At 41.5% G+C, this 24,812-nt stretch overlaps 1 protein-coding gene across 4 annotated transcripts in view; it reads left to right on the plus strand.

The window, feature by feature from the left end:
• CUL5 (cullin 5) overlaps nucleotides 1–13,449 on the plus strand; it is a 97,067-nt gene extending 83,618 nt beyond the window's left edge. For all 4 annotated transcript variants that reach the window (XM_045482674.1, XM_045482677.1, XM_045482675.1 and 1 more), the window contains 6 exons: nucleotides 1,327–1,450; nucleotides 2,008–2,183; nucleotides 2,747–2,908; nucleotides 3,863–3,981; nucleotides 4,602–4,725; nucleotides 9,836–13,449. In XM_045482674.1, coding sequence (XP_045338630.1) covers nucleotides 1,327–1,450; nucleotides 2,008–2,183; nucleotides 2,747–2,908; nucleotides 3,863–3,981; nucleotides 4,602–4,725; nucleotides 9,836–10,030 — 900 coding nt within the window. In that variant the 3' untranslated portion in view covers nucleotides 10,031–13,449. The remainder of the gene's footprint in view (nucleotides 1–1,326; nucleotides 1,451–2,007; nucleotides 2,184–2,746; nucleotides 2,909–3,862; nucleotides 3,982–4,601; nucleotides 4,726–9,835) is intronic.
• The last annotated feature ends 11,363 nt before the right edge of the window (nucleotides 13,450–24,812 follow it).

Below are 24,812 nucleotides of genomic sequence, written 5' to 3' on the forward strand. Positions count from 1 at the left end.
GGTGCAGTCACTTTGGAAAACTCTGGCAGTTGCCCAAAAAGTTAAACAGAGTTGACCCAGCAGTTCTGTTCCTAAGTAACTCCGCTCAAGCGTATGACCACACAAAGCCATGTCTATGAATGTTCGTAGCGGCATTATTAATAAGAGCCACAAAGTGGAAACGGCTCAAAGTGCTGTTCAGCTGATGAAAGGATAAGCGAAATGTGGATTAATCATACAATGGAATATTTCTTAGTAGTTAGGAGAAAGGTGTACACTGCCACATGCTACAACGTGAATGATTGCTGACATCGTCATGCTCAGCGAACGAATTCCGTTACAAAGACCACCTAGTATACGATTCCCCTAATTCCCAATGTCCACCGTAGCCAAATCCATAGAGACTCTGTAAATACACTAAATACACTAAATCTATAGAGACTCTGTAAATACATTAGAACCTACTTAATTGTACCCTGGAAAAGAGTGAGTTTTGTGACAGATGCATTATATCTCAGGAGAGCCGTCGTGTAAATGAAGGATCGTTTGACTAGCACGTGCCTTCTTGTCATGTGGCTTAGAACACAGAATGAGCATCATCCTTGCGCCTGGGAGAGTTGTCATTGTCTCTGTAGGTTTGGGTCAGCTTCCAGCCTGTTGTTTTTGGGCGCTCAAGGTCGTGAAAGTTTTTGCTGGTGCCACTTCTGCAGCATCTTATCATTACTATTGTTATTATTGTCCCTGCTCCTTTTGTTTGTGCTGATAATTTGCCTTCACTAAGTTCCCCTGCCTGTGTATTTAGTCTTCATCATTGGCAAGTATCAACATTACAGCTTCAGATCGCTCTTCTAGAATTTCATTTAGGTTCTGTTTATTTTCATTTCCAGCTTTATTTTTATTTCTTTGGTGTGCTTTTATCATCTTCATTGGCCATTGAGCTCACTTGATTATCCATTTTTATAAAATGTCAAGTGGATCTGTCACTGTGCTTTGCTTTCTGTGGGTGAACTGAATAAACAGATGACTAACAGATTTCGAAAGGCGGATGGTGACTGGTCACTGATGAGAAGTAAATTTGTGCATTACTCATATTTAATATACGGTGATAACCGAAAGTTGAGCTGTGTTGTTGGGGGACTGGTGTGATTTAACTGTACTGTGGTGACTGATTCATGCACGTTGAACTCATGCACAGAAAGCCTGGGTTACCTGTATTCTCTTGTTTAGTTTTTAAGAATCAAATTTAATAGATATTAGACTGTGAATATTCTAATAAATAAATTTAATTTTATATTAAAGCTTCTATGTATTATTGTTCATTACCTCTTTTGTCTTTGCTTTTCGTAGGAAGTTGGTATGCCCGCAGATTATGTAAATAAGCTTGCTAGAATGTTTCAGGACATAAAAGTGTCTGAAGATTTGAACCAAGCTTTTAAGGAAATGCACAAAAATAACAAATTGGCTTTACCAGGTATTATTTTATAATTACATATATTATGTATATAGGCTTTCTTAAAGAGAATATCTTTGTTTTCCAGTAAATCAGAATTAACCTTAGTAGTAATAGGTACAAAGATGTTACAAAGTCCACATTCCTTGAAGACATCTGGCAAAACAGAATTCAACAGAATTTAGATATGTAATCTTTATTTTTATGTATGTATCTGTATGTATGTATTATTTTTAATAGCCACTACTCACTTGCCTGAGTTTTACAGGTTTCAGATCCAGTCACATGAAGAGAGTAACTTCTTTTTTTTTTTAAGTTTTATTTTTATTTAAATAATCTCCACACTCAACATGGGGCTCATACTCACGACCCTGAGGTCGAGTCCCATGCTCCCCTGACTGACTGAGTCAGGCAGGCGCCCCTCTAATCCTTTTTTTTTTTTTTTTGAAGGCACCTTTAAATCTTTAGGGTTTTAGTTTTCACCAACGTTTATCCAGTCTGTACATATTTAATTTCTTTTGAATTTTATCCATTTTCAAGATTATTTACTTCATATTTCCTGATATTCCTACTTATAGCTGATTCGGTTAATATAAAAATTCTGAATGCTGGTGCATGGTCAAGAAGCTCTGAGAAAGTCTTTGTCTCCCTTCCTACTGAACTGGAGGATTTGATACCTGAAGTAGAAGAATTCTACAAAAAAAATCATAGTGGTAGAAAATTACATTGGCATCATCTCATGTCAAATGGAATTGTAAGTAGATGGTGTGTTAGTTCAGATATTGGTTTGACTGAAAGTAACAGGACTCCAAGTAAGAGTTGATTAAACAAGATAGATCTTTGTTTCTCTCCCGTGTAAAAGTTTGAACATGTGCAGCGGATCTAGCCCAGGAAGTTGTTAGGGACTTAGCTTCTGGTTCTATCACCATGCTTAAGGTATCGCTCTTGTCTGCAGAATCCAGTGTGATGCCCACTGTGGCTGTCTTCCAGCCCAACAGGAAGGGAAAGATGAAAGTATTCCTTACTTTAGAAGCAACTTCTAGAAGTTTCCCCCATCATTTCCACTCACCTCTCATTGGGCAGAACTAGTCACAAGACCACATTTCGCTCCTTGAAAGCTGGAAGATGAGCCTTTATTCTGGGCGGTCATTAAGGTCTGTTAAAATTGTTACTCCTGTGTAGGAAAGGAAAAATATATATTGGAAGACAACTGCCGGTCTTTTCCGTGGATAATCTCATGTAAGGAGAATATTCTAGCAGGGAGGTGGTAATCATCCTGAAGAGATTCTTACCTTTATATTACTTTCTCTCTTGCAGATAACATTTAAGAATGAAGTAGGGCAATATGATTTGGAGGTAACAACATTTCAGCTGGCTGTGTTGTTTGCATGGAACCAAAGACCCAGAGAGAAAATCAGCTTTGAAAATCTAAAACTTGCAACTGAACTGCCTGACGCTGAGCTTCGAAGGACTTTATGGGTTTGTTTCATGTTTTTTTGTTTTTAAAGTGTATCCACTTACATAGCAGGAAATATTTGATGGCTTATCATAAATTTATGAATTCATAACACTCTGCAAATGACCTTTAACCAAGAAAAAAAAAAACACTAATGAGGTGTTAATACATAAATGAGGTATTCATGGTAAAAAAAAGAAACTGAAAATAAGCAAGTTACCAAGATAATGAAACAGGGGGAAAAATGGAGAGTTGAGGTGCATGGGTGGTTCAGTCTGTTGAGCACCTGACTCTTGATCTCGGCTCAGGTCATGATTTCATGGTTCATGAGTTTGAGCCCCACGTCGGGCTGCGCTGACACCATGGAGGCCGCTTGGGATTCCTTCTCTGCCCCTCCCTTACTCATGCTTGCTCGCTCTCTCTCAAAAATAAATAAATAAACTTAAAAAGCGGGGGGGGGGGGGGGGGGCGGGGTGGAGATGAAGATTGAGTTGGTATTTAAATCTTACCTGTGAGGAATGTGACCAGAAATTTCATACTAAGAATGTGTTCAAAGATTTTATGACCAAAAATGCAAGAATTAGGAAACTTTGGTCTTTTCAAGGGCTTGTAAAATGTACTCATTAGTCTCCTGCTCATAGCTGCATGTTACCCCTACTCCATAGACCTCTTAGAAGTTCCAGAATAAATAATTGTCTAGAGAGAAATAGCTGGTGTGTCAGTGGCAAGTTGGTTTTGTTGAGCTCGTGTATGACCGATCCCTGCAGTCTGTGTCTTCCTGTGAAGGGATCATTTAGTGCTTCCCTCCTCGTGAGCCGCCCCCCTCCTTGTCCTTTCCTCGCCATACGTTCACAGTGTCGGACTGGTCGAGGCACCAGGCAGAAGTTGGTTGTGATTTTGTTAGCCATGTTGGAGAACTGATCTTGGTGTTTCATACCATTTATAGGTGGTAATTGTTTTCTCTTTCTTCTTCATAGTCTTTAGTAGCTTTCCCAAAGCTCAAGCGGCAAGTTTTATTGTATGAACCTCAAGTCAACTCACCCAAAGACTTTACAGAAGGCACCCTCTTCTCGGTGAACCAGGAGTTCAGTTTAATGTAAGGCTGATGTTGGTTGATGTAAAATAAAAATGCCTTGTTTGACTTTGGTGTTTTATTGTTAGCAAAATGGTTGTTTTCCTTACGTTACTTTTAAGACATATGTACACTGACATCGCTCCAGGTTTCTGCCATTTAGTTGTTCATTAAACATACTGAGGACTGGAGATGTTCACTTGTTTACGTGTTTTGCATGAGTACGTTTTGGTATCTGATGATACTGCTTTTCATCTTTAAGCATCCGTTTGCACTCTAAAGAAGCTCTATTCACACAAATCACTTTTTCTCCTTAAGATCCATTTAGATGATAATGCTGAATAACAGCCCATATATTTCCAACTATCTCAGCTCTCTCGTGGCAATGTAAATTACATTAGCTTTGTTATTACAGGGCAGGGCCTGTTGTCACCCATATTTTATTAACTGAACCTTTGTTGTGTTTGGGGGAAATCCTGCGGTTCATTTTAAAGCTATCTGTTGATTATTGGTAACTTTTCCTTTGAACAGTTCTAGTATAGTAGTCTTCAGAAAATTTCTGTATCTTTTTTCTCAGACATTGTTGCTGTAATATGTTTAAAAGGCTTTCCACTGTATAATATTTGATTCAATGTTTTTTATAGAAAAAATGCAAAAGTTCAGAAAAGAGGTAAAATCAACTTGATTGGACGCTTGCAGCTCACTACAGAAAGGATGCGAGAAGAGGAGAATGAAGGGATAGTTCAGCTACGAATACTAAGAACCCAGGTTTGTGACGTTAAGACAGAATGTCTACGTTTTGAAAAAAATTGCATTTTTTTGGTATTTATTTGTTATTTAAATTTTAATGACTACACAGTGCAGTATTGGTTTCAGAAATTTTTCTCTTTTTTTATCTTCAGATGTTTGAAAATTTTTTTTTTTTTTAATTTTTTTTTTAATGTTTTTATTTATTTTTGAGACAGAGAGAGACAGAGCATGAACGGGGGAGGGTCAGAGAGAGAGGGAGACACAGAATCGGAAGCAGGCTCCAGGCTCTGAGCCATCAGCCCAGAGCCCGACGCGGGGCTCGAACTCACGGACCGTGAGATCGTGACCTGGCTGAAGTCGGACGCTTAACCGACTGCGCCACCCAGGCGCCCCATGTTTGAAAAATTTTTTAAAGCATGTAGTAGGTATTCCACCTGTAATGAAGAACTAATTTTCACTTTACCGGAACTTAAAAATTGTATTGCTGACCTTATCTTAGCTGCCGCAAGAGATGTCTGTATGTCTTGGTGGCCTCTGGTAGATTTTTTTTGTTTTTTTTGATGTTTATTATTTTGAGAGAGAGAGAGTGCAAGTACGGGAGGAGCAGAGAGAGAATCCCAAGCAGGCTCCATGCTTACAGTGCAGAGCCCTGCGCAGGGCTCGATCCCACGACTGCAAGGATCCGAGCCAAAATGACGATCCGGACCCTTAACCACCTGAGCCACCCAGGTGCCACCTCCCCTCCCCACCGGTAGATTCTATTTGTTGGGCAAAACCTTGGTTTTAGGTTGTGTCTGCCTTTGACCATGACTGATTAACTGTGTGTCAGCAATAAGTTACAATTCTAGGATTGAAGTATTCAAATTCTTATGTAAGTCTTATAATTTCATTGTAGTGTGAAATGAGGGAATACTTTAAAAAAAGTTTTCTTTTAAGTTTTATTTATTTATTTTTAGAACTCTCCACGCCAATGTGGGGCTTCAGCTCATATCCCCAAGATCTAGAATAGCCCGCAGACTGAGCCAGCAAACATTTTAAAGCTAAGATTGTGATCCTTCTGAACATATGAAGAGTGCCTGTTGCAGACTGATATGTGTCCATTCTAACTTTAGGAGTATTCTTATTACAACCAAGTGATCCCACTTGCACTATTTTTATTGAATATTATTTGAAACTGCTGGCCAATTCAGTAAAAAATGAAAAGAGGAAAGGTGAACATTTTTCATTACTTACACAGCATACAACATGATAAAGTAGCGGAGAGAAAGGAATAAAAGTCGGTTGCTTTTCTGTTTAGCAATAAATATGTAAATTTTAAAAGCTTAAGAGAAAAATGAAACCATAGACCCCATAGGCACTTTTTTAATGAGTCATGTTGACAGCCTGTGTGAAGAGGGTGGCCATCCCTAGGGGGTTCAGAAGGAGATTTGAATAAATAGAAGATGTTGCTCTTTTTTTTTTTTTTTTTTTTTTTTTTTTACTAAAACTTTATATTGAGGTGTAATTTACATATGCTACAATGTGCATTACACAGTTTAGTTGTCGTTGAGTTTGGATAAGTGTACGTACCTGGGGACCATCACCTAAGATACACAGAGTTTGTGTCACTGCAGCCAGCCCCCCCTCCAACCGGACTCCTGTCCCATTGCCTGGTTTTGCCTTTTTTGGCTCACCATGGAATACCACATTTTTCAGTGACAAGGCTCAGTTACTTAAGGAGTCAGTTTTGTCCATGATAAAAGTTCAGCTAGGGGGTTGTCTGGGTGGCTCAGTCGGTTAAGTATCTGACTTTAGCTCAGGTCATGATCTCGCGGTTCGTGAGTGTGAGCCCCACTTTGGGCTCTCTGTTGTCAGTATGGAGCCTGGAGCCTGCTTTGGATCCTCTTTCCCCCTCTCTGTCCCTCCATGGCTCACACTCTTCTCTCTCAAAAATGAACGGACGTGAGGGGCGCCTGGGTGGCTCAGTTGGTTAAGCGTCTGACTTTGGCTCAGGTTCATGGGTTTAAACCCCACGTCAGTTTCTGCTGACACCTCAGAACGTGGAGCCTGCTTCAGATTCTGTGTCTCCCTCTCTGTGCCCCTCCCCTGCTTGCACTCTGTCTCCCTCTCCCTCAAAAATAAATAAACGTTAAAAAAAATGAATGGACAAATTGATTCTCAGTTTTATGACAAAGAATATAAATGAGTGTTTGTGATCCTTAAAAAAAGGTAAGAATAAGGTGTTAGTGGAACTTGCCAAGTGTTACAACTTAGTAAAATATCTGCAAAAATAAAACAGTATGACAGGCAGATTAGTTGAGGAAACTAACTCAGAAGTGAACCTACTATGTAAGTATAGATGAACTTTACCATAAAGGAAATAATTTCCATGGGCTGTGAAAGGGAACGGATTATTCAGTAAGAGATTTTAGAGAGTTTTACGTTTGGGGTGAAAAATCTGGATATAGTCCTGGTGTATGGCTAGACCAGGATAAATTCCAGATGGATTTCAGTTGAGCTGTGTGACGGGTTGGCAAGTATAGTCCTTCCATAAGATGTGCAGAGGGGCGCCTGAGTGGCTCGGTCGGTTGAGCGTCCAACCTCAGGTCATGATCTCACAGTTCGTGGGTTCGGGTCCCACATTGGGCTCTGTGCTGACAGCTCAGAGCCTGGATCCTGCTTCCGATTCTGTGTCTCCCACTCTCTCTCTGCCACTCCCCTGTTCACGCTCTGTCTCTGTCTCAAAAATAAACAAACATTTAAAAAAAATTTTTTTTTTAATTCAGTTTTTCTGTTTCGTCCGAAACAGATGGGTAATTATGTGCAGTCCTGTAATCCAGGCTGTCCCTGACGTAATGCTCAGCCTTTCTCATTTCTCCCTGACCCTGCTCTACCCATCCTCACTCTTTGTTGTTTCCCACATGGCATCGGGATGGACGGAGGGTGAAAGGAGTCCACGTGACCTTGTAGTGACAGTGAAGGGATCGTCACATCATTGTGACAGTGTCCTGGGTTCTTGCTCTTGACATCTGTGGGGTGCTTTACCTGTCACCTGTGGGAGTTTGACTTTCCATGGCTCTCTGCTGCTGCTGGCTGTAGCACAGGAGCTGGGGCTTCTTTTCCCGGTTGGTAAGGGCCTCCTGGCCCCTTCCCTGCTCTGACTGCCTGCCCCCTGTTCTTAACTGAGCTCTTAAACTCTCTGAGACTCTGCCGCATCTTCGGTGTGGCCCCTTGGCCTGCCCGGCACACTGTCATGATCAGCTGCTGCTGCGAGATTCCTCTCCCCTGGCCCTGACGGCCCTGCCCCCGCGGGTCTGTTGGCTCTAGACCCTGTCCGCATCGTGTGGGGACTGAGAGGAGTTCCGCAGGGAGCTCTTCCTACCACATCATGCCGTCTTCGGCAGCTAGTAAGTGCAGACCCGGGGCTGGAGCCCCCGTGCTGTTCTCCTTTCCACTTCTCTCACACAGCCTAGCTTCCTCTCCTCCCCCAGAGCTGGGAGGAGGGCGGACTGGAGACATTTACATTTGTTCCTCCTCCCTGGCTCCTGTGATCTTCACGTGCCTGAAGACTTCCCCTTTTCCCCCTTTCCCTGGGGACCCTTGATGCCAGCCCTGCAGTCCAGAGTCTGGCATCCTGTCGCACTGATAATGGGAGGAGTTCACTCCCTCTCCTAATGACAGGGGAGGGATCCTTAAGTCTCCCTCCATAGAGGACAGCTCCTGGCCACCAAGCCTATTACTGCTTTGCAGCAAAACACCTCTTTGAATGTTAAAAGCAGATATTACCGGGGCTCCTCGGGGGCTCTGTTGGTTACGCATCTGGCTCTTAATTTCCGTTCAGGTCATGATCTCGCGGTTTGTGGGTTCAAACCCTGCATTGGGCTCCACGCTGACAGCACAGAGCCTGCTTGGGATTCTGTGTCTCCCTTTCTCTCTGCCCCTCCCATGCACATCCTCTCTCTCAAGATAAATAAACAAACTTAAAAAAAATATATATATATATATGTGTATATACACATGTACATATATATGTATATATATGTGTATATATGCGTGTATATATGCGTGTGTGTATATATGTACATATATATGTATATATACATATATGTATACATATATACATATATATATATACACACACACACCTAATTTTCTGTTTTCACATTTCCTTTTTTAGCAAACTCTAATCTCCACCAAGGTAGATAGATGCCTTTGGTTTGCTAAGGACAGAGATTATCCTGGAAAAGCAAAAGAGAAAAGAACACTTAATCATTTTCTGATGATCTCTGTTATAAGCTTAATAGTAATTAAATCGTCAAGGAAATACTTACAAAATTGACTTAGATGAACAGTGCTTACTCCTGTAAGAAGTCAAAGTAATTGAATCAATAAACTATCTATAGCAAATATAATTTATTAATCTGATAAATATATAAAGAGTAGTAATGTTTGATTTTTAAAAATAGACACCAGCTGGCATTTGCTACTATACAAAGAATTAACTCTGAATATGATGGAAAAGGAGTAAGGGATTTGCTCTTTCTTAAATTTTTTTTTTTTTTTAACGTTTATTTATTTTTGAGACAGAGAGAGACAGAGCATGAACGGGGGAGGGGCAGAGAGAGAGGGAGACACAGAATCGGAAACAGGCTCCAGGCTCTGAGCCATCAGCCCAGAGCCCGACGCGGGGCTCGAACTCACGGACCGCGAGATCGTGACCTGAGCTGAAGTCAGACGCTTAACCGACTGCGCCACCCAGGCGCCCCGATTTGCTCTTTCTTAGGTGATGGTTAACACCATGCCAGATTACGTACATACTGTGTTCCCAAGCAAGATAAATTGTTAAAATGTGCATGATGTGGAAAAAAGTATTGGGAGTACTCCAGAACATTCGATGTGGTTTTCCGCAGAGAGGTTCTAGGTTATTTTGCTTTTCCTCATTTGTCAAAATCTTTATCATCAGATTTACTTTTACAGTGAGTGAAAAGTATTTGTTAAGTAAAAGCCGCTGGTCTCAAGACTTATCTGCTAGTGATTGATCATTGGGGTGGATGTTGGAAAGAGGATGAAATACATAAAAAAGTCATTTTTTGTTGTTTTACCTAAAATGTAATATATTAATGATTTTTCATTTTTCTTTTTCTTTTAGGAAGCTATCATACAAATAATGAAGATGAGAAAGAAAATTAGCAATGCTCAGCTGCAGACTGAACTAGTAGAAATTTTGAAAAACATGTTTTTGCCACAAAAGAAAATGATAAAAGAGCAAATAGAATGGCTAATAGAGCACAAATACATCAGAAGAGATGAATCCGATATCAACACTTTCATATATATGGCATAATTTTGAATATCATGGACAACATTAGAACCCAAATTTCAGAGTGCTTGGGCAGAAAGTTGTAACAGTTTGTGTTGGAGGAAGGTTTATTTGGACTTTGATTACATAACTATTAAAATCTCTGCCTTACCTGACAAAACAACTATATTTTGCCAGTCACGTTAGTTAGCATGATGGCATCCCTTCATGTTGCACACTCGGTAACAGCATGCTGTTTTGTGGAGAAACTTGCATTCATGAAGAGCCCATTATGAACTTTTCACAGTAAATTTGATTTATACCCATCGGAAGAAATAGTTGGGAAGGGTGAGGGCGGGGTTCTTAATTGCTTTTTTCCTCTTTTTTTTTTTCCTCTCTGACAAAAATGTACTTGCACAAGGAAGGATCTTCAGATATTCGTGCACTGAATAATGCTGTTATGTTTTGTTTTTTTAAATGCAATTAAAACTAGAAATAGCACTCTTGGTTTCTTTCGATCAAAAGAGGGAGCTGGTGTACACGACACTGCGGGGTGGGGGGGGACAGATGTAGGTGAGGAGATAAGTATTTAATAGCATCACATTATTTGTTCACGCCCTGCTTCAGTATAATAACTGGATTTAATGGTGACCTGAAAATGATACGAGATTTTTCCAACTTACAAATGTTGGCTTTCTTTTTAAGCAGGAGACTGCTAGTTTAGTTGTTTGTTGTTAAATAAGGAGTTTTAAAATCTGCTATGGCTGGAGAGCTTGTTTTGAAAAAGTAAAGCTTATATTACTTTGTTGTTTCAACCGTTTAAGAAAATGTATGGAGACAGATCATTTAAATTGCAGAGAAAAAAAAATCGCAAAACAAACATATTAAGTGTGTTCAATAACACACTTAACATTTATCTAATATTTATTATGCCAAATTGATTATATCCAAATTTACTAAAAACAAGGCAGAAATCTCCTCCTGTCCTATTAGTACGGTTACGTAACTGATCACTTGATCTGCAGCATAGAAATGTTTTGGAATTTTAAACTCTGATGATAAGGGATTTATAGCCTCAGGTTTCTGGGAAGGAAGACGTTCTGTTTTAAAGAGTAGTGAGTGTCCGTTACCTAGGAGGAATAACAAAACCACAGCCTAAGGCCTGAAAAGCATAAGCAGATTGTTGCGGTCTTAATATGAGCAGTAAACTTGCCAAATATATGTACATATATATTTATATATTTTAAAAATAAATGTTTTTAAAATGTTCCGAAAGCAACACTTACCTTGTTCCTTTCAGTCAATCCAAAGTAGCAACTGACTGGTTTGCTGGGAACTGAATATCCAGAGAGTAATGCGGAGCTCGGGATGTGAGGACGCGGGCAACCGAGATGGGACAGACGATTCCCCGTTGGGAAAGAGTGGCTCCCACATGGATTTTTATTCGTTATGCTGCACGTTCCAAGTTTTCTCGCAAATTCGTTTGTATCTTGTTTGATATTAAGTATTATTTTAAACCTATGACTTTGGAAGTAGTAGGAAGCAGAGAGCTGAGCTCCGAGAGGTAGACAGTGGACAGTACTACGCAGAGTGCTCTCAGGAGCGTCACAGCGAGTCTGTCCCCCCCCCTCCAGAAAGCATCGTGAGCTGTCTGCTGCCGGGACGGAGAGCAAATTTACAACATCTAAGGTGTCGCTGGTGATGTTCAAATGCCTGTTCCGAAACTCCTAGAAAATTAGGATTTTGTTTCTAATTTAAAATCTTATGCCCAGCTCTAGGGCAGCACATGTCAGGTGTTACACGAAGTGTGTTGGGGAGAATAAACTAAATGAGAGGACGGTGAACAATGGGTACATTTGAAATTTAGAAAATAATAATTTTGTAATAATTGTGGCCCTTACATTTAATATAACACTCTGAGGAGCATATGTGCTTATCCAGTAGGAGAACGCCCACGGGGGAGAACAGTTGAAGGGGAAATTACAGGCCATTTTTTAAAGTTTAAGATTTGTTGCTTCAAACCATAATTGTTCTTAGAACATTTTTGGAATTTCTCATCTTTTGGTCATTTGAGAGTCATGATGTTTTGATTTATAATGGAAAATTTAGTGCAAAAGTGGGTAACTAAATCCACAGCAAAGTTTTCTATTCAATTTTATAAATTTTTTAATAGCGAATTATGTCCTAATTGTATTTTGGGGAATTGAACAGCAGCAAATACTGTAGACTTACAGTTACCATTTTTTTCTGTTATGTATACAAAATTTAACTACTTGTTGGTGTTTATGAAAACAATTTAGTTGACGAGGTGCCTATACCATTGTTAAGTTTTCTTTAAATATGTCTGGACGGTAGGTTTGCTAATGAACAAAGAAGAATCTGACAAAAAGATTGTGAGGCACTTGCTAGAGGTACAGAATCACAGTTAGCGTTCTTTATCCAGCCCCTGTTCTCCGATTGCACTTAAAAGTCGTGCTGCCTGAGCAGGGGCGAAACCTGACAGAGTCCAGGGAGAGGAGCCCAGGCCGCCACTGGGGCCTGGGGTGGGGCAGTGGAGGCGAGCCAGAGGTTAACTAAGGCAGAACACTCCGTTTCTCGTGGGAAGATGGAGCCTTCTGGCCAGTGTGAACCTTCGTCGTCTCCCGTTGCCGGAGTCCGGGACACGAAGCAAAAGTTACAAAGTAAAAGATAATGCTCATTTTAAGGCTTTATCTTTTAATGCTAATATCTCATTTTAATGCTTACAATGAGATAAATATTAGAACATTAGTGTTCCAATGATTTAATGAGGATCTTGAAGTAAATTATGAAGTCTTCCAATTTTTACACTTACTGGAGGGGTCCCTGCATTGTCAACCTGTTCATTTAAGTCTCTTACTCTTATTTTGTGCATAAATGTTGAAATTTCCAAAAATGAAGTGTTAGCTTCCTTGTTTTTACTTTTTATTGAATTTAATACAAAATATGACCAGAGTAATTAAAAAATATTTTGCATTCTTTGCAGTAGGATGTCATTAGCCCTGCTCACAGGGCAAATTTTCGAAATTCAATTTGGGTGAAAGATTTGCTAGTTTTCCAGAAAGATTTGCTATCTTAAACTCAAGCTGGTTTTTCTATTTTCATGTAAATGACTGGGATGCTATCTTATAAACTCTTCCAAGGTCATGTTTGTGAAATAAACATTACACGAGAGCTTTCCTGTCATCTACACTATATATGTCGTCTGGAGTGTTGAACAAATTTGCGTTCCTAAGTTGTAATCTATCTTCGTATGGTATATACGATTTTGAATGTGTGCCACTACATACTGAGATGATAATGCTGTACAATTTTAAATGGTAGCAGCTTCTGTATGCAGTAGGCTGAAATATTTTGATGAACTGCTTAATTTTTGGATTTTATTTTTTAAGTTGTATAATTTATTTTCTTGCAAAATAAAAATGTAATATAAAAGCTTTCACCTATCCAGAAAATGTTGATGTTCTACTATTACGTAGTTTTTAAGAGTTAAATTTGTGTAATAGGTACATTTATGCATTTCATGGTGAAATAGTAAATCTTAGCCTTACAAATCAGAAAGACGAAGAGTAACCCACTTCTTGTAGATTTTAAATTTTAGTCCAAAATGAAAGCTCTCATGAATGTACCTGTTTCCACTGATGATAGCGTATGGTTATCAGGCCTGGAAAAGGGAAAAAAAATTCAGACCTGAAAGTGATTGACGCATTCCTTCATCAGGTTAGATAGGTCGTATCAGAACCACAAATTGAATTTTTATATCAGATAAAAATGAAAACATATAAAGATAATTTCATAAAATTATCTCATGTTTTGCGTTTATTTGAAAATCTATGAGGTATTTAAATTCCAAAGCTAGAGATTAGTAATAAGGTTATGAGGATGGACAGTGTGTTCACAAAGTACCAAAGACTGGCTTATAAACCACAGACATGTGTTTCTCACACTTCCGGAGGCTTGGAGTCAGTCCCAGATCAAGGTGCCTGCACGGTTGGTTCCAGTGAGGGACCTGTTCCAGGTTGCAGGCTGCAGACTTGTGGTTGTGGCCTCACCTGGAGGACAGAGGGTTGACAGAGCTCCCGGGGTCTCTCTTCTAAGGGTCCTACTCCCCTTCATGAAGGCCCTGCCTCACGAGCTAATCACCTCTCCAAGCAAAGGCCCCACCTCTTAGTATACCACGCCACTGGGGATTAGGTTTCAAAGTATGAATTTTGGAGAGACACAGACATTAAGTCTATTGTACTTCGTCATGACCCTAAACTCAACTTTGGACTTGAGCAGGGATTGGGGCAGGGCAGGGAGTTGACTTGGAAATGAAAGCAATGAAAAATATGGTGTCGGTAGAAGATTCACCTAAACCTAGAGGCGGGCCCAGAAGCTTGAGTTTCATGTAACTTGGTCAGGCTCCCGCCCAGGTCCTGGGAAAGGCTCTAGGAATTTTGCACCAGCCTACCTCACTGCACCTCACGTTACTATACTCTGCAGGTAAGTTTTCTACAAACAGAAGCCTTGTGGCAACCCAGCTTCATTTTCCAATTAGCATTTGCTCACTTTGTGTGTGTGTCCTATTTTGATAATTTTTGTGTATTTGAAAGGTTTTTGTTGGTTACGTTTGTTCTGGTGATGAGTGATCTTTGATGCTACTCTTATAATGGTTTCAGGTGCCCCAAACCGCACCCATGTAAGGGTGTGGCAAACTTAATCCATAAATGTTCTGTGTGTTCTGATGAGTCCACCATCTGGCTGTTTCCCGATCTCTCTCTCCTCCAGCCTCCCTACTCCTGAGACAACAGTACTGAAATTAAGCCAAGTAACTCTCGTTCAAGTGCCAGGAGGAATCACACATCTCTCACTTTGACTCAGAAGCTAGAGATGATTAAGCTCAGTGAGGAGGGCATATCACAAGCCAAGATGGGCCAAAAGCAGGCTTCTTGCACAGTCAGCACGTTGTGAATGGAAGGAAAAGTTCTTGAAGGAAATTAAAAGTGCTTCTACTCCAGTGAACACACGAATGATAAAAACCAACCAACCAACCAAACCGCCTCATTGCTGACATGGGGAAAGTTTTAGTGGTCTGGAAAGGAGATAAAATCAGCCACACTTCCTTAAGCCAAAGCCTAATATTTAGAGCAGGGCCCTAACTCTCTTCAATTCTGTGATGGCCGAGAGAGGTGGGGAAGCTGCATAAGAAAAGTTGGAAGCTCGCAGAGGTTGTTCATGAGGTTTAAAGAAAGAAACCATCTCCGTAACATAAAAGTGCAAGGTCAGGCAGTAAGTGCTGATGTAGAAGCTGTAGCAAGTAATCCAGAATGTCTAGCTAAGAGAAATTAATGAGTGTGGCTACACTTAACAGATCTTCAGTGTGGATGATACCAGCTGCCTACTGGAAGAAGGTGCAATCAGGAACTTCATAGCTGAAGAGGAGAAGTCCATGCCCGAAAGCTTCAACGGACAGGCTGACCCTCATTAAGGGCCTATGCAGCTGGTGACTTTAGGTTGGAGCCAGTGCTCATTTACCATTCTGAAAATCTTAGCACCCTTCAGAATTATGCCAAATCTCTTCTTCCTATTCCCTATAGATGGAACAACAAAGCCTGGATATGAAAACAGTATGTTACTGGCACAAAAATATACACGTAAATCAATGGAGTGGGACAAAGAGCCCAGAAATAAACCTATGCCTGTACCATCAGTTAGTCTATGACAGGGGAGACAAAAATATTCAATGAGGAAAGGACAGTCTTCAGTAAGTGATGTTGGGAAAAACTGGACCACTTCCTTACAACATACACAAAACTAAATGGATTAAAGATGTGAGACCTGAAACTATAAAACTTGAGATCATATCAAAGTGAAGCAGGGGAAGCCATCAACAAAACAAAAAGGCAGCTACTGAATGGGAGAGAATATTTGCAGATGATATTTCTGATAAGCGGTTAATAACCAAAATACATTAAGAACTCATACAACTCAACACGAAAAAAAATCCAATTTAAATGGCAAAGTTGTAATTTCATATAACTTGTTTTCTCAAAAAGAGTTCTCAAAATGTGAAAAGTTGGATCCAGTCCTGCTAAAAATGAGTGCTAAAAGAAACCTGTCTGGCACATACGTTGTATGAGCCGGGTTTGAAAATTAACACTCCATTAAGACACCACAAGTGTCATGCCTCTGAGAAAGAGTAGAGTTTGGCAATATCTTTACAAGGTCCTTTTCCTGTGGCTGCTGACTGTTTACTTTACCTCCTCCATTCTCAGGGGATGACCTTGCTTTGAGCAGATCAGAGGAAATGAAGCCTTCAGCCATGAACTTTCATAACTTGCCTTCCTTCCACCTCTAGCTTTATCTCTCATAGTTGCACCTCTTCACCTGCCTGCCTGTCTCAGAGGAAGAGATACCTCACTTCTTAGTCAAGGACAAACTATTTTACTTTCTCGCTAAAACCCATCTTCTGCCTCCCGTGTAGTGCTCCAAAAATTCCTATGTTTCCTCTACCTTCCAAACATCCATCTGGTTATTTCATCCTTAGCCTACAACAGCGGTTGTTAAAGATCTGGTCCACAGACCAGCAATGCCATACTTGAAAACTTGGAAGAGTGCATCCTTGAGCTCTACCTGAGATCTGCAGAAATCGTCAGGTAGGGCCTAGCATTCTGAATTTCCACACGCCCCCCCAGGTAATGCTGATGTAATGCTGATGTTGAGACCCACTGGTGTGCAGACATGTGCAAGTGCCCACCATGCTTAAAAATATTCCTCCCCTACTTTGCTCGCACTGCGACCCTATTTTCCTCTCTCCATTGTCTTCTGTCTTAAGAGAGTAATCAGCTGTCTCTCTCTCTCTCTCTCTCTCTCTCTCTCTCTCTCTCTCTTCCACTTAGTACCATTGCCTTGTGTCCCCACCGGTCCCCTTAACAAGGTCAGCATTGACCTCCCTGTTGCTTCATCAAAGTTTCAGAGGTTCATCTTCAATCTTCCTCTTACTCGATCTTTCAGTATTTCCATCTTTAAAAAAAAAATGTTTATATATTTTTGAGAGAGAGAGAGAGGGAAAGAGAATCTCAAGCAGGCTCCACACTATCAGTGCAGAGCCCGACACAGGGCTTGAACTCACAAACTGAGATCATGACCTAGACCAGAATTAAGAGTCAAGAGCTTAAGTAACTGAGCCACCCAGGCACCTCTCCATCTTTTTTTTTCCCCCTTTAAGTTTTTGTTTAAATTCCAGTTAGGTAACACACAGTGTAATGTTAGTTTCAGGTGTACGATATGCTGATTCAACACTTCCATACATCACCCATGACTCACCACAAGTGCCCTCCCTCATCCCCATCATCTGTTTCCCCCGCCCCACTCCCACCTCCCCTCTGGTGACCATCAGTGTGTTGTTCTCTGTAGTTGAGTCCATTTCTTGGTTGGCCTCTCTCTTTGCTTTTTCCCCTTTGCTCGTTTGTTTTGTTTCTTAAATTCCACATTCAGCATTGCATCTTTCACAGTCCTAGTTAGTGAATTTATTTCAACCCTTGGTGTCAAAGATCCCATTCTCCCTTCAGCTTACACTCACCTCTCTCACTCTTTGGCTCTTTCTCTGCCTGCACACCCCAGAGCTTCCTCTCAATTCCCTCCTCTTGCTGAGCCACGTGATCTCCGGGGGTGATTTCATCCACTACCCTCACTTCCACTGCTAACTGCATGTTAATGCTCCAGACCGCCTCCAGCCCAGGCGCTCCCTGCCAGGATCAACATGTCTTTCCAGCTCATTCTGGAACATTTTATCATGTATCACAAACTTGGTCTATTTAAGAACTAACTCAGTCTCCCAGGTTAGTAACCTTGATCTAAGTCTCTCTTGCTCCCCTCCCCACCCCACTTTATTAATTCTACCTCTGTTTTATGCCTAGAATCTGACCTTCGTTTACCTTTACTTCTACTGTGTTTGCTGAATGAGTAAACATTTCGTGCCATGCTTGGGGCATCTGAGGTGGCTGCTGGGTTGTGTCTTGCCCTACATTTTGAAGTAGACTGTGCAGAGTGGTAAGTAGGGATCAGTAAAATTCGATTTGCTCTAAATCTGTGACATTTTTGGATGACTGGCATACCTCCAATTTTTTACCTAATTCATCTTATACCTCATTGTTTGAGGCCTCAGACACCAGAAGATGTGAATCAGGTCATTCTCTGTAGCCTATGGCTGAGGGATCACTCCAAATCTAAAGCATAAAAGCAGGGAAATGATTTTTACCTCTTAAAAATTTCCCACACTAGGGCACCTGGGTGGCTCAGTCCGTTGAGCATCTGACTTCAGCTCAGGTCATGATCTCGCAGTTCATGAGTTGGAGCCCCACATCGGGCTCTGTGCTGACAGCTCGGAGCCTGGAGCCTGCCTTGGATTCTGTGTCTCCCTCTCTCTCTGACCCTCCCCCACTCGTGCTCTGTCTCTCTCTCAAAAAAAAGTGAACATTACAAGAAATTTGTTTAAAAAAGAAAATATCGTTGAGGATGCAGTTAATACATCTAACATACCGAACATTGTAGTTCCGCCTAAGGGCCTACCTTAAATGTGCTCAGAATGTTTGCATTCGCCTATAGTCGGGCAAAATCATCTAACACGAAGCCTGTTTTCTAATAAGGTGTTGACTCTTTCGTGTAATTCATTGAGTGCTGTATTGAAAGTGAGGAACAGTGAGTGAGTGCTGTATTGAAAGTGAGGAACAGAAAGTGAGTGCTGTATTGAAAGTGGCCCTAGTGATCCCGTGGCCGACTGAGAGCTGCCCAGTGTCACAAGACTCAATGGACCGCATATCGCAGCCAGGGAAAGATCAACATTTAACCTTCCACACACGGTTTCTACTGATGTGTGTTATTTTTCACCAATGCAAAGTCAGAAAACCATAAGTTGAACCATTGTAAGTCAGGGACGTCTGTATTTGGCTTAATTTGGCTCTGTTGATTGGCTGGGTGTGCATAGCTGATTTTATTTAGAACAAGGAAACCATTACAGATTCTTGGCAGTTGGCTCTTGACCAGCTGGATATATTGCATGTCTGGTCAAGGGGAGCATTTATGGGGACTCAAAAGTTCACCTAAGTTTTGATTTCCTGACATGGGACCCCAGACAGGAGGTGTCCACCTTGGGCCTAGAAACTTATTTCCATGATGGGGTATAAACATTTCCATATGTCTCTCGGAGAAGCTGTCTTGACACTCTGTATTTTGTATTTCCTAGAATTTCAAGCAAGGAGATGTCTTATGGAACATACGAATGGAAAATATAAGGAAATTACATATATTAATTTGACCCAGGATGAGTATATCAGTTTCGTACAGCTGCTATAACAAAACACTACAGTTTGAGTGGCCTAAAACGACAGCAATGTGTTCTTTCGCAATTCTGAAGGCTAGAAGTCTGAGATACAGGTGTTGGGAGGTTCCTTCTGTAGGTTCTTATTTTATTTTCTTGGAATTTTTTAATGTTCATTTATTTTTTAGTGAGCAACACAGAACATGAGCAGGGGAGGGTCAGAGAGAGGGAGACACAGAATCCACAGCAGGCTCCAGGCTCCGAGCTGTCAGCATAGAGCCCGATGCGGGGCTTGAACCAAAGAACTGCGAGATCATGACCTGAGCTGAAGTCAGACACTTAACCCACTGGGCCCGACGCCCCTCTTCTGTAGGTTCTAAGGGAGACTGTTCCATGCCTGTCTCTCAGCTTCTGGTGGTGGCCAGAACCTGTGGTGTTTGTTGTTTTCCGGATGTACCACAGCAGCGTCTTCCTCTCTCTCCACATGCCTCTTGCCCCTGTGTGTGTCTCTGTGTGTCTTCTCTTGTTACACGGACACCAGCACTGAATTTAGGGCCCAACCTAATCCATCCTAACCTCATCTTCACTTGATTACATCTGCAAAATACTTTGTTTCTAAATAAAATCACCTTCATGGGTACGGGGATTAGAACTTTGGGCTACACTCTTCAACCTAGTACAATGAGTTATTCCAATGGACTATTATAGAAGTTACCTTTACAGAAAGACTTAACTTGACGTGAACAATAACATCTTTCTTGTTTTATGAATCTAATATCCACATTTCCCCCTACATTTCTCTTAAATATTTTTATTTTCCACTGTGTTCCTTGATGTGAAAATATTGTGCTAACCTTCCTAAAACTAACTCCTACTTTTAGAAAAGCATGCTAGGGCTTATGACTGTAGTTCTGGGCATTATGGAGAGGAAGAGGCCAAAAAATTTATTTTATCAAGACTAGTACTATTACTTTCCAAGACATAAGTATCCACATAACACTTCTGCCAGTAGATGGGGTTACTGGCTAGGTCTCTTTAACAAATGTAGTTCACTTACAATCTAAGATGAGCTACCTTTTGAATTTATGTAGCTGCTTTTTTGTTTTGTTTTGTTTTGTTTTTGTTAAAAAAAAAAAAAAAAAAAGACCAACTCTGTACCCAAAGTGGGACTCGAAGTCATTACCAGAGATCAAGAGTCTCATGTTCTGCCCACTGAACCAGATAGGTGCCCTGAGAGATGTAGCCCTTTATTAATATAACTACATTCAGATACTGTTACCTACCATAGCAGAAAAGATAACTCCAAGCTACACATTGGGGGGGGGGGAGCACCTGAGTGGCTCAGTCGGGTAAGCGTCCGACTCAGCTCAGGTCATGGATCTCGAGGTTGATGAGTTTGATCTCCACAGCAGGCTCTGGGCTGACAGCTCAGAGCCTGGAGCCTGCTTCGGATTCTGTGTCTCCTTCTCCCTCTCTGCTCCTCCCCTCTTCCGGCTCTCTCTCTTTCTCAAAATAAATTTTAAAAAAATTAAAAAAAATTAAAGCTACACATCCGGTTATACAAAAGAAACTTTTTTAAAATTCTCTCTTAAACTGGACTTCATCTTTTTTTTTTTTTTTTTTTTTTTAATCTTAACACTCCATTTCTATCTCTGGAAGAAATTTCAATCCAGCCATTTTCACCTAAATTCAGTCAAATTTCGCTATCTTTTCATAAATTGAGGTCTGTCACTTTGAGGATTATTCCCTCCACTTCTTCTGTCCTCGGCATTCCTGTCTTCCCCGTCTGCCTCACGCCCACCTTGACTTGTCCAGTGACGTCCAGGGTTCCCAGAAAAACAAAACGAGGAACAGCAGTTCGAGCTCTGTTAACTGGTCTTCTCTTTACAGCTCTAAGAGGAGAGTCGCCTTGTTGGCTATTTTAGGGTTTTGTGGATCACCAGGCCTTTCTGTGAGGAGGCGACCACCTCAATCTTCTGTTTAACAGCTAGTGTTCCTGTGGGCTACGTTTTTAGACAAGCTGGCTTAAATCGGGGAACTCACATCTACTCTCACAACACAGAATTTACTGTGTATGTGGTGGCTCTCCCGTCACACTCCCCTGTGGCTGGGCAGCAGGGGAGACGGGGATTGGAGGACCCTCACCATTATCTGACAGATGTAGATAAAGACCAGAATTAGTTTTGACTTATGTAGGACTCTACACTGCACCAAATTTAGACCACTCAAGTGCTACAATTATTCTGGCAGGCCGTTTTTCTATTTCCTATAAAAAAAATCTTGAATGTTCAAATGCTTAGGTTTTTTCTTTTTAATAAGCCGTGCCTTATGCCTGGAAAGTTCTCACTCCTAGCCTATGTAAGCCTTCGGGCCTTAGCTAATTTTGTTATTTATTGATTATTTATGTAGTAAGCCCTCCCCCCCCTCCCCCCCCCCCGTGTGGGGCTCGAACTCGTGACCTTGAGATAAGAGCCACATACTCCAGTCAAGCACCCCTCAATCCCTAGAATCCTAAGTGAAATGATTGACTACGTTCTTGCATGCTGCTCACATTAGTGATGAAGCTGCCTTCCCTCCCCACCCCCTGTTATTTAAAAAAAAAAAAAAATCTGTACATCCAACGTGGGGCTGGAATTCAGATCCAGAGATCATGAGTCACATGCTCCACTGACTGAGCCAGCCAGGTGCCCCAAGCTCTTATTCATTTTGAACTTTAGTTTTGAAAAGCAGCTGTTTACTGAAGCTCAGGAGTACATTTGCTGTCTTCCCCCAATTACCCCTAAGTCTCTTTGACTTTCTCTAGCTGTCCTGCCCAACACAGTGGTGCGACTGTCCAATCAAAACTGCCCCCTGCGCTTCCAGGGTGAGCCTTGCGCAAGGCAAAACTGGTACAGAGGTTAAGAGCTTAGACCCACAGCTAGACGGCCCAGGTTCAAATGGTAGCCACGTCGCTAACTGCTTGCTCTGTGACCTTGGGCGAACTATGCCACTTTTGTATCTGAATTTCCTTGGCTGTGAAATGTGGATAGTAACATCCCCTAGTTCAGTGGGTTTTTTTTTTTTTTTTTTTTTTTTTTTGTGAGCAGTAAATGGGTTACACTGTGAAAGAACAATCCCCTACGAAGAGCTGCATAAGTGACTCTTCTCGTATCCTCTTTACGCTTTACCACTTGACCCCCTCCTGTACTCATCAGCTTTCTCTTGTCACAACTGGTCGTCCCTGTGTACTAGGCCAGACCAGCTGTTTAATTTTCGGAGTGATTTCTTTAAAAATGTAATGTTAGGGTGCCTGGGGTGGCTCAGTCGGTTAAGTGTCTAACTCTTGATCTTGGCTCAGGTCACGATCTCACGGTTCCTGAGTTGGAGCCCTGCGTCGGGCTCTGTGCTGACAGCTTAGAACCTGGAGCCTGCTTCGGATTCTCTGTCTCCCTCTCTCTCTGCCCTTCCCTGGCTTGTGTTCTGTCTCCCTCTCTGAAAAATAAATAATTATCCAATTAAAACTCAATGTAAAAAATTTAACTTTATATCTTGGGCCTTTCACACACACACACACACACAAACATACACACACACACACACACACACATACACAAATGTAGCTTAAACATGGATACACGGTGTAATGATTTTCTTTCAGTAGCTGTTGAAGCACTAAGTATGAATAGGTTTGTTCCTGTCCTAGAGGGTCAGCAAAAGAGAAGGCACTGTGACATTCAAAGGAAGGGGTAGGACTTGGTGACCTGTTGAATATAGAAGTTCTGGTAAGTGGAGGAATCAAACACCACTTTAAGGGACAACCTGGGGTTTTTGGGAAGTTAAAGATAGGGGTGCTGAACAGCCATTTCATTTCTTTGATGGTTTCCATGGATCATGAATTCAGACAGGGCACAGAGGGAAGGCTTATCTGCACTATAATGTCTGGGGTTTCACCTGGAAGGGTTGAAGGCTGGGGACTGGAATCACCCGAAGGCTTTTTATTCATGTTTCTGCCTGGCCCTCACCTGGGAAGTCACACAACGTCGCTCCTGCCAGACTGCACTCACTGTCCAGATTCCAGACTAGGGACACGGCCCCCACCGCTGATAGGGGGAGGGAGCATTCGTCACAAAGAAGAGCTTGTCAGGTGAGCTGAGTATGGGTGTGGCCATCTTCTAAAAACCCAATCTCCCTCAGCTGCCAACGAAACCTAATGAAGGGTGGGAATTTTCTTGTAGGAAAAACTTGAGTTGGGCTTGGGGTTAGTTGAATTGAAGGTTCACTTTGTTGTCACTCCTTGTATCCTCTACATGACAATCAGTACAAAAGACAGTCATGTTAGCGACACAAAGATGGACTGTCTACAGGTGAAAATTCAAGCTTAAGTAATGGGTTCCCCAAAATGTGAGGATAATAATCGTAACATTTACGTGGTTCTCTGGGAAAAGGAACAGGAAAGCAATGCCACGTGAAGATACCAGTTCAGACCCCAGTGCTACCACTTTCTGTGCAACCTGACAAAAAAGTTAATTTCTTTGTTCAGTTAGCACATTAGTTAAGGGGGAGATAAAAATAGCCTCTAACTCGTGGAGTTTTTGTGAGGATTAATAGAATTCTTTTTAAAATATATATTTTTTTAGGGGCGCCTGGGTGGCGCAGTCGGTTAAGCGTCCGACTTCAGCCAGGTCACGATCTCGCGATCCGTGAGTTCGAGCCCCGCGTCGGGCTCTGGGCTGTTGGCTCAGAGTCTGGAGCCTGTTTCCGATTCTGTGTCTCCCTCTCTCGCTGCCCCTCCCCCGTTCATGCTCTGTCTCTCTCTGTCCCAAAAATAAATAAACATTGAAAAAAATATATATATATATATTTTTAGAGAGCAAGAGCGTGTGGGTGTGCGAGAGGAGCAGGAGAGGGAGAGCATCTTTTCTGAAAAAAAAATTTAAAATGTTTATTTTTGAGAGAGAGAGAGAGACAGAGTGCGTTCGGGGAGGGGCAGAGAGAGAGAGGGAGACATAGAATTTGAAGTAGGCTCCAGGGTTTGGGCTGTCAGCACAGAACCCAAGGGCAGGGCTCGAAATCATGAACTATGAGATCATGACCTGAGCCCAACTTGGACACTCAACCCAGTGAGCTACCAGGTGCCCTGACGACTAACAGAATTCTTTTTTGAATTGTGGGAGTGCCTGGCTGGCTCAGTCGCTGGAACATGTGACTCATGGTGTCAGGGTTGTGAGTTCCAGTCCCATATTGGGTGTAGTCATTAGAAAAGGGGCACCTGGCTGGTTGGGTCGGTGAAGCATGGGATTACATCTCAGGTGGGTCCCACCTTGGGTGTAGAGCCTACATAAAAATAAAATGAAAAAAAGTTACTTAAAAGATAAAATTAAATTAAAAAATTCTTAATTGTTCGGTAAAGTTAGCTGTTAATATGCATTCTTATTCCCCTCCTACTGAAATAGCTGCAAAAGTATCTCATCATAAATTAAAACCTAATCAGATGTCTGAATAATACTTTAATGAGATGTGTAGACCTAA

This window comes from Leopardus geoffroyi, chromosome D1 (assembly GCF_018350155.1).
Source record: "Leopardus geoffroyi isolate Oge1 chromosome D1, O.geoffroyi_Oge1_pat1.0, whole genome shotgun sequence".
In the NCBI taxonomy this organism is placed as follows: domain Eukaryota; kingdom Metazoa; phylum Chordata; class Mammalia; order Carnivora; family Felidae; genus Leopardus; species Leopardus geoffroyi.